The sequence below is a fragment of the Dermochelys coriacea genome, chromosome 17 (genome assembly GCF_009764565.3).
Source record: "Dermochelys coriacea isolate rDerCor1 chromosome 17, rDerCor1.pri.v4, whole genome shotgun sequence".
Lineage (NCBI taxonomy): Eukaryota > Metazoa > Chordata > Testudines > Dermochelyidae > Dermochelys > Dermochelys coriacea.
In genome coordinates this window covers 3,528,555-3,537,798 of record NC_050084.1, presented here as the reverse complement: position 1 = coordinate 3,537,798, position 9,244 = coordinate 3,528,555, and the positions used below count along the sequence as shown (strand labels likewise).

Genomic DNA, 9,244 nt, shown 5'->3' with positions numbered 1-9,244 from the left:
CTAAAATACAATCAATGTTAATTTATAACACAAGAGAAGGTAGGTGATGGTCGTAGGGAAGAATTGAAGTAGAAGGGAGCTCATTCTGGTTCCCATTGAATTAGATTGTTTGCTGGTTGGACCAGTTCAGTGAAGTAAAAAAAAACATGAGTCTCAGAAATATGATTTTTTTTTCAACAAAAGGGCTGAGAGCCTGAGGGGAAGCACCATTGCTCTTCTGCGCTCTGAAAAGGGGTAGCTTTGGTGCCAGATTGATTGATGGCCTTGGAGACTGAAATCCTCTTTCCGCATGACAGCCGCAGGCAAAGCTTTCCTGCTACACACTATGGCTCAGTCCTGACCACCAATCCTTCAAATCATTCAGTGCTGGGCCTCACTGTGACTGTTCTGTGAGTGGAGCCAATTTTGATGTATGGCTTTGGTGATGATGAAGCTGGTATGAGATCCATCAAGTTGAAGTAACACTGGGCTCTGCCCCCTGGGGTCACGACCCACTCGGAAAAAGTTTAAACACTGGAGCCTCCTTAATGTTATGAACTCCTCCCAGTTTTTGACCCCAGCACTCGAAATTCTACTATCTACATGGCGGACAAGACTAGCTACTGCTATTGTACCAACCTCCCACACATGCCCAAACCCTGGCACATCAGTGCTGCACAAACCTGGATGATCTCTGTATAGTCAGTGAAATTTTAGGGATTGGAGCCAAAAATTGGCAGGATTCAAGTTCTAGATCTCGGTATTTGCAGTGCCCTCAACCAGGATGAGTTATGTGTTTGGTGTAAAAGGAACATCTACCCTGAACTATGCAATAGAATGAGTGGGTCTCATCACTGTCTGGATTCAGGTGCCTGATCTACGTATTTGTGGCACCATAGTACTGGGTTTCCTCAGGATCTGGAAGCTGGATGCAATAGGAGGGATTAGGCTTGTTCTCCGTGTAAGCAGTGGAATTTTGGGGAGAAGGGAAGGTGTCAAAAACTGGCAGGATCCAGCTTTCTCCTTCCTCACCTTTCCTCATTCCCAAGGACTTGGCTCCAAACACTCCCAGTCCACGTGGCTCTGGACTCTGAAGCAGCAGCTCCAGAGTGTCCCTTTGCACCTAAACTCCAGATCACAACAACGGAGCAAAAGGCCCCAAGGGAGAGGGACCCAGCCGCAAGCTCTGTGGTTACGGGGGTGCAGGGCCAGGAGCATGGGGAAAACCACGGCAGGCTCTGCACGGAAATCTCAGGGGAGAAGCCCAGCCGCAGCGTCTCCGGCTGCTGCCGCCCGCTCCCTGCAGGGAAAAGAGAGCATGTGGGTAGGCAAGAAGCCTGCGGCTCCCCGGGAGTGGCCAGGGGAGCCGCTGCTGCCGCCCCCGGAGTTCCGCCGGTTCGATCTGGGGGCGCAGAGGGAGCGCTGGGTAAAGTTTCAGGAGAGGCAATGCCTGACTTGCGAGGAGGCAGCCAGACTCCTGCTGGACACCTTGTGAGTAGAAAGAGGGGGACGTGGGAGTCCCCAGGCACTAAGCTCTTCCCCCGAGGCAGGGCAGGGTCTCTCCAATTCGCTCCGGTGTGGGGCAGAAACGAAACCTACCCCATCCCTCGGCGAGCTTATGGTGTCACTGCAGCATGCTGCTGCCGGTTAAGGGCTGGTGCACGTTGCAGTTTGGATGGTGCAGGTTTGCATGCTGCTTGGGTCCCACCTACATTTTTTAAAATCTTCCCTCCTGGCCTCCGGGGTAGGGGTCTCTCTGAGTGCAGCATCGCTTTGGACAGGGATCTCTCACGCCCAAGGATTTCTCGGCAGCCAACAATGTGGTTGTGCAGATTATTTTATTTGCGTTACTTTGTGTGGTCCATCTGTACGTTTTTGACCTGCTCCCTCTGAAGTCAATGGGAGCGGGCCCATGATTGTTAGAGCTGGAGTTAGGAGAGTATATTTTTCTCCCCTAGACCCCATCTACCCTGTGGCTTTGAAGGGGGCTGCTCCCCGTTGGGCTCAGGTGGGTGAAACCCACATGACTGATGCCCTGATAGACCTTCTCTCCATCTTTGCATTCTGTGTTTGGTATAAACCTACAATTCGGTACTTTTAGATAAAGGACATTAATGTAACTAATGTAAATATACAAACCCTCATTAGAAATGCTGATTCGAGCCAGGCTATTGCTCGCCTGTGGACCTTTATCAGTGTGGTCTGATAAGTGCCCAGTTAATAATTAATTGAGTCAGAAGGGTCATACATCTACAAACCATGCTTCTCTGGGTTTGGAGAGAGAGAATGACAGTAGGGCCTTCCACAATTTTTTCTTCACTTATTGCTTTAGTCACATAAATGACTTCCGTGAATCTATGTGCAGAGTAAAATGTAGATTTTATGGGAAATTAACAGCAAACTTTTTCTTGCTCAATAAGCAAGCCAATACATGAAGGGTAAGCCTTCCAAAAACATGTTTTTTGAAGGCTCACCCAGCCACCTTTCTTTTGATTCTTAATGGCAATGCAAATAAGTGTTACCTGGCAATGTTATCCAGACATCTTACATTTAGATTTGTCTAATAACAGGTTTCAGAATAGCAGCCGTGTTAGTCTGTATTCGCAAAAAGAAAAGGAGTACTTGTGGCACCTTAGAGACTAACAAATTTATTTGAGCATAAGCTTTCGTGAGCTACAGCTCTCTTCATCGGATCCGATGAAGAGAGCTGTAGCTCACGAAAGCTTATGCTCAAATAAATTTGTTAGTCTCTAAGGTGCCACAAGTCCTCCTTTTCTTTTTAGATTTATCTAAGTGTTTCTAAAATGCTTATCAATTTAATATCTAGGTCTGGATTTTGGTAATAATGTGGGAGGTTCTTAAGAGGCACACATCTTATAATCACATCTAGAGAAGTGGTAATGGCTAGACATACAGCAGCTCTGACTGGACACATCTCTCTGCTTTGGATTCAGTTTTAGGGGCCAAGTACAGTGTGGGATTTAATCAGACTACTTAATTATCTTCAAAAAGACTTTCTTTTGTATTTCTGCAGTTTCTCAGCCCAGAATCTCTGCCTCATAAGTGTCACATTTGCTATACTTGAAGCCTGTCCATATGATTATTCAATGTAATATTCCTCTTGTCAGCATTTTTATAATAATAAACACTGGCTTCTATTGAGCCACAGAGTTTATTTTCTTCCCATGGAATTTGTGGGCTGTTACTCTTAATCTGTTCATGTTTCAGGGACCTCACATGAAAGGGAAGTAAAAATCCTTTTATCCTGTTCTTTTCTGTTGTCTACAGTGACACACCTACCAAGCTCATAATCTAATCTTGCTGTCTCATCTGAATGTGTGTGTAATATAGTTGTATTTTTGTTATTTCCATTAATAAATCTGAACAAACTGTCAGTACATGCAATTGATAATATGAAAAGCAAGGGACTTAGTATCTTTGTGTTGACCAAGCATGTTGATTTAGCTACGTTACCATGGCAAAGTCCTAAGGGAGTGAAAGAAATACACAAAGCAGAGGCTCCTTGAGTCTGTGAGTGCAGCTGGGAAACTTCAAAAACATATTAAAATGTTTTAAACTAATTAAATCCTACTTATCGTCTCTGTTTCCAGCTTCTAAAATGGAAGCAAGTTAATGATGCTTTCTATCTAGAAAGAACATCAGCCTGGAGCAGAATTGGTGGGAACATGGGAAAATTCTAGTCTTAATTTCACTGGTGTAATCCGTACATAATTTGACTGAATTCTATGGGTTACTCTAGATTTACACTATTGTAACTGAGGTCAGAATTTGGATATGTGTTTGGGGGAAGGTGGGTCTGCTTCAGTTTTGCCCGCATTGCTAAGTAATCTGAGTGGATAATGACTCTGGTAGAGCTGACTGGGACACTACGAAATCTCAGTGCCTCTTTAGCCAAAAAGAAATGTCTGATCACAAATCCTCTCTTTTTGTGTGTATGCGCCTTTTCTCCATCCAGTGAGTACAGAGGCCTGGTGAAGCACACAGGAGGCTGTCACTGCAGAGCTATCCGCTTCGAGGTTTGGGCATCAACAGATCTGCACATTTTTGACTGCAAGTGGGTGTTTTTATTTATTTATTTTGCCATCCCCAAATCTGAATAACCAAATATTTTGCCCTTCTCTAGAACTTCCCATCCAAAGATCTCAAAGTGTTTACCAAACAGAAATCCACTGGAAGTTGGTATAGTAGCAGGACCGATGTCTAACCTATTTCCTGTATGGCGTAGCTCCAGCTGAGTAGGTCAGTACTGTTGATTTCAGGTGCTGGTTCTGGAAGTGCACAATGTGCTGATTGGCAGAGAAAGGAAGGTGCTGTGCACTTCTACTCTCTGGGCAGCACAGTGACAACTTCGTGTTTTCTTTATGCCCTAGCTGAAGGGGTGAGGCTGTGGCAAAAGCTGCAGTTGTCAGGAAGATAACAAGTGCTTGGAAAGCAGCTGAGAAGAGGGAGACTGTAGCAGTGTTGGGGTTACAGGGATCCTTACTGAGATCGCTACTAGGTGTGTGATTACAGGCAATTTTAGCAGATTGTTGAGGATAAGATCTGCCTCTCATAGGCCAGAAACAGTAGACATAAAAAAAGTCAAAGAAATTCCCCGTTTTTAAATTTTGTGGCATACTAGCTATGGCCCTAATACAAGGTCCAAATAAATCCAGATGAGAAATTCCATTGACTTCAAGTGTTCTGTATGGGGAAAATATTATATGTCCTTTATGAAGTGGAAATGCAGATCAAAGTGACTTGCTCATTACAATTTGGTAAGATGTGATGATTATTATTACATAGTCTACAACTACTACAGTTAATAATTACACAGACTTCCTCTGTGCTCCTGGAAAGTTACTATATCTATCACTATATCTATCATGAAAGCTTATGCTCTAATAAATTTGTTAGTCTCCAAGGTGCCACAAGTACTCCTTTTCTTTTTGCGAATACAGACTAACACGGCTGCTTCTCTGAAACCTGTCACAATGAAGACAGTAATACTTGGATATCTTGCAGGGATGCTGTGAAGCTAAATACATTTAACGAGATCCATGAATGGAAGGTTCTAAACACATGCAAAGTGTTATATTTTGTATTATTATTAACAACAATATCTTACATATATACAGAATTTTACTGTGGAAGCATTTTACGAACTCCTATACATACAGGAACCACTTACTCCACTACTAAAATGTAGCCATATCTGGAGTAAAACATGGCAAATGTTTAACGGGATTCTGCACAATAAGGAGTGCAGAATACCAGCTCCATATGGGGCTGCAGAGGGAAATATAGGTAAGCAGAGTGCAACAACTTACATTGGAATTCAGCTACAGTTTCATGATTCATACCTGTGCTTGTAAAAAAATTGTCAAGGTTTTAACAACCAGAAATGCTCAGGACCTGCATTTTATACATCATCAAAACAAAATGCTTTCCAACAGATCTCTGAAGGTCATGGGGTTTGATCCTTTCCTGGCATTCTCTTATCAAAAGGAGAACACATTACTACCGACATGTGGTGAGGGATATATATTGAAGCCCTATAAAATAATCTAATTTCAGCATGGTCTTTCCACAGACTCAGAATTAGTTTCTTTCTAGCCCAGATGTCACTACAAATCTGTTTTCCTTGTTTGCAAAGTAATTAATATTGGTAGCATTTGGATTAAGTTGGCAAACTTTACATGGATTTCTCAAGGCCACAGTTTAGCATTGATCTATCCACTGAGAATTGTATTGTGGAGAGAAGACAGTTATATAGCTTTCAGTTTTGATAAGCTTACTTTCCATATTACAGGGAAACGAAAGTCTCTAGACTGAATGCATTCATACACAAATACATATGCCATAGTTGCACTCTGTCCACTCCTGTCATCAAACCTGATGTTTGCAATGTTGTTGTAGCTGTATTGGTCCCAGGATATTAGAGAGACAACGTGGGTGAGGTAATATCTTTTATTGGACCAACTTCTGTTGAATCTCTTGTCTCTCTAATATCCACCCTGATGACAACCAGGTAAAAATAATTATAGTTTTCAGTGAAATCTTTCTTGTTGAGAACTTTAGGCTTCATATGATTGTTACATTGCAGGTTATAACTGCCTATAGAATAATCATGGTTTTTTTCTTTTTCTTTCCCCTCATACAGTTGCAGTATTTGCATAAAGAAACAGAAGAGACATTTCATTGTCCCGGCTTCACACTTCAAGCTGCTGAAGGTAGATTAGGGTTTATGAGTGCAGTGGGTATGGGTATCTGTCAAGATATTTGATTCTGAAAGATCCCAGATGGTGGTCAGCTTTGTATCATAAATTTGCCTGTGTCTGTCTGAGGAGATGTGTTTGGAGACAAGAAAAATCCATTTGGATCCTAGGAGCCTGGCTGTATGTGTATGTTAACGTGTCTCAGAATGGGAAGCTCCATGTTTGGAAAGTGAATATACCTCTTCAAAAGATGAGGCAGGGATGTATGTACACTCCAGGAGTGGCAGTGCCACTAGGTAAATATGCTAAGTCCATGTTACACTGACGACAATAAAAAGCATTACTGTCACACTCATACTCCTAATGGGCTAAGGACCTGAGCCAAAGCCCATCGCAATCAGTGTGAATCTTGACTTATTGGGCTGTGGATTAGGTCCAAGCACATTGCTCTAAAGCATTCTGCCTCTATTTTAGATCAGCTTCAGACTTCCTTAACTTGATTTTTAAATTTTGATTACAGGCTTAACTCTTTTACATTTTAATTGTTACAAGGGCATATTCCAGGTTAGGCTCTTGGATTCCAAGTTTTCTGAAGACTGTAGCTTTTAGATTAATTTTTCTCAGCTTCTAGCATCATTTAATTTGATTTTCTTTTATAGTTGGATGGTCTCAGATAAACACAGAAATTTGTCCACTACTTCTGGGAGGAAAAGCCCCAATTATGTTTACTTTGGAGCATTTAAAAAAAACTAAGCACTTTGTAATAGACCTGCTGTAATAGAGAGAGTTCAGTGACTGCATTTCAGTGGTCAGAAAGTAAAGCCATAGCAATTGTTAGGCTTGTCTGGGGGAAAGGTGTATGTGAAAATAAAGCACAGAGGGTAGGGAAAGGAGATAAATATATGGAACAAAATAGCATGCATGCAGTATTCTTAACTCTAACTCACATAAAGACATAGCTGGTGATATTTTAGACTAGTCTTACTTAGGCTTCTGTTCTTGTGCCTACAATTTTACATTTATTAATTACAAGCCTGTGGAATGTAAGTGACAAAAAATGACCCATTTCTGGGTACTTGGCAAACCTTCATCATGTATTTTTTTGCTTAGGGTGCTGATAACATAACAACGTACACCTTCAACATGCACCGCGCCCAGCACACATTTTGTAAGACCTGTGGCGTGCAAAGCTTTTACACTCTGCGTTCTAACCCAGATGGTTACGGTAGGTAAACAGAACAGGGAAGAAACCTGTAGACATATGGCAACACAAATTCACCCCCCGCTGCACTTGTATAATGACCATGATGACCATTAGCACTCTGCCAAGAGAAGTAGCGCAATAATTGTGCATCATACAGCTTGCTTCTAAAGTACTGAACATCTGAAACTGCAACTTTCAGTAGCAGCTCCTTATTGTGTAAGTCTTTACTGTGACCAATGGGCCACTGGCTATTTAAGGTTTCTCACCTGCTGCAGCTGTATCAACACCATCACCACCCTCTGAGATTCACTGCCCAGGAAACTGATAGACTAGCTCTCCTTGGCTTCAAAGGGAGAGTTTCTCTCTGTATTTCCCCCTCTTCTCCAGGAATAGCCCCCCACTGCCTGGATGAGGGCACCATACGCAGCACCATCATGGAGGAGATAAATGGCAAAGAGCGGGAGAAGGCAGTGAAGGAACATAAGACCATCAGGAGCATGTCGAAACCATGATACAGCCTCAGTGCACCAAAGTGCTCAGCTTGGAGCACTGCCATTGGCAGGCCATCATGTAATCTCTTAGTTCAAGCTCCCCTGTGCCAAGCTGTTCGGGAAGTATATCTTTTTTGTTTTTTTAAATAAATCTTTCTGTTCAGCCTGTTTTTTTCCCTCCTTTCATTTTATATTCATTTGTCAGACCACACCAGTTCCATAACCTATTCAACAGCTGGGATTTTTCCTCTTTGCCTTATTCTGACACTGCCCCTATCTGCAGCAGAGTTCAAATTACATTAGTTAGAACAAGGTTCTTACATCTGTTGCAAGATTCTACCATCTTGTCTTTGGTTAGTATAGACACATCCCAGTTGCGTTATGATCTGGTTTACACCAGTGGTTCTCAACCAGTGGTCTGGGGCCCCCTGGGGACCATGAGCAGGTTTCAGGGGGTCTGCCAAGCAGGACCAATGTTAGACTCACTGGGCCCCAGGGCAGAAAGTCTAAGCCCTGCTATGCAGGGCTGAAGCCCGGGGTCCTGAGCCCTGCCACCCAGGGATGAAGCAGAAGCCTGAGCAACTTAGCTTTACAGGGCGCCTTGTGGCATGGGGCCCCAGGCAGTTACCCCGCTTGCTACCCCTTAATGCTGGCCCTGGCTTTTATATGCAGAAAACAAGTTGTTGTGGCACAGGTGGGACATGGCGTTTTCATAGCATGTTTGTTGGGAGGGCCTCAGAAAGAAAAAGGTTGAGAACCCCTGGTTTACACAACTGTACTATATGAAATAACGTCTCCCAATTCTGCTCTGTTACACTGGTCTCTCCGTTGATTTTACTGAAGTTACTCTGGATTTAGAGCTATACCAGCTGATGTTGGCATAACAGTCTCCAATTGAGCAACTTCTTACGTACGTGTTTGACTTCCGACACAAGAGTAGTGCCATTGAAGTTAATGCAATGGGGGCTGCGGGTGTGGGCACAAGGGCAGCACGTGGAACCTCCTTGGCCGCCTATGCACCTAGGGGATGCAGGGACCTGGCAGTTGTTTCCTGGGAGACATGGTAAGTGCTGCCAGGACTCAGCACCCTGAACCCCCTGCCCCAGCCCAGAGTCCCCTCCTGCACCTAAACTCCCTCCTGTACCCCCTCAACACCATGCCCCAGCCCTGAGCCCTCTTCTGCACCCCAAACTTGTCATTCCCAGACCTACCCCAGAGCTCACAGCCCCAGCTGGAGCCCGCATCCCCTCCTGCACTCCGCAGCCCGGAGCCCCCTCCTGCACCCCAAACCCTTCATCCTCGGCCCCACCCCAAAGCCTGCACCCCCAGCCAGAGTCCTCACCCACCCCCGC

At 43.9% G+C, this 9,244-nt stretch overlaps 1 protein-coding gene across 1 annotated transcript; it reads left to right on the top strand.

The window, feature by feature from the left end:
* Positions 1-1,075: 1,075 nt before the first annotated feature.
* CENPV (centromere protein V) lies at positions 1,076-8,058 on the top strand. Its single transcript, XM_038376300.2, has 5 exons — positions 1,076-1,470; positions 3,956-4,054; positions 6,143-6,212; positions 7,308-7,422; positions 7,789-8,058. The coding sequence occupies exons 1-5, from the start codon at positions 1,196-1,198 to the stop codon at positions 7,911-7,913; spliced, it is 684 nt and encodes a 227-aa protein (XP_038232228.1). The 5' UTR covers positions 1,076-1,195; the 3' UTR covers positions 7,914-8,058.
* Positions 8,059-9,244: the final 1,186 nt, after the last annotated feature.

Bases quoted from the DNA above. Each gene is read 5' to 3' on its own strand.
- CENPV (XM_038376300.2), top strand. From the start codon at position 1,196: ATGGGGAAAACCACGGCAGGCTCTGCACGGAAATCTCAGGGGAGAAGC. The intron at 6,213-7,307 runs GTAGATTAGGGT...TTTTTTGCTTAG, and splicing joins CACACTTCAAGCTGCTGAAG to GGTGCTGATAACATAACAAC. The intron at 7,423-7,788 runs GTAGGTAAACAG...CCTCTTCTCCAG, and splicing joins TTCTAACCCAGATGGTTACG to GAATAGCCCCCCACTGCCTG.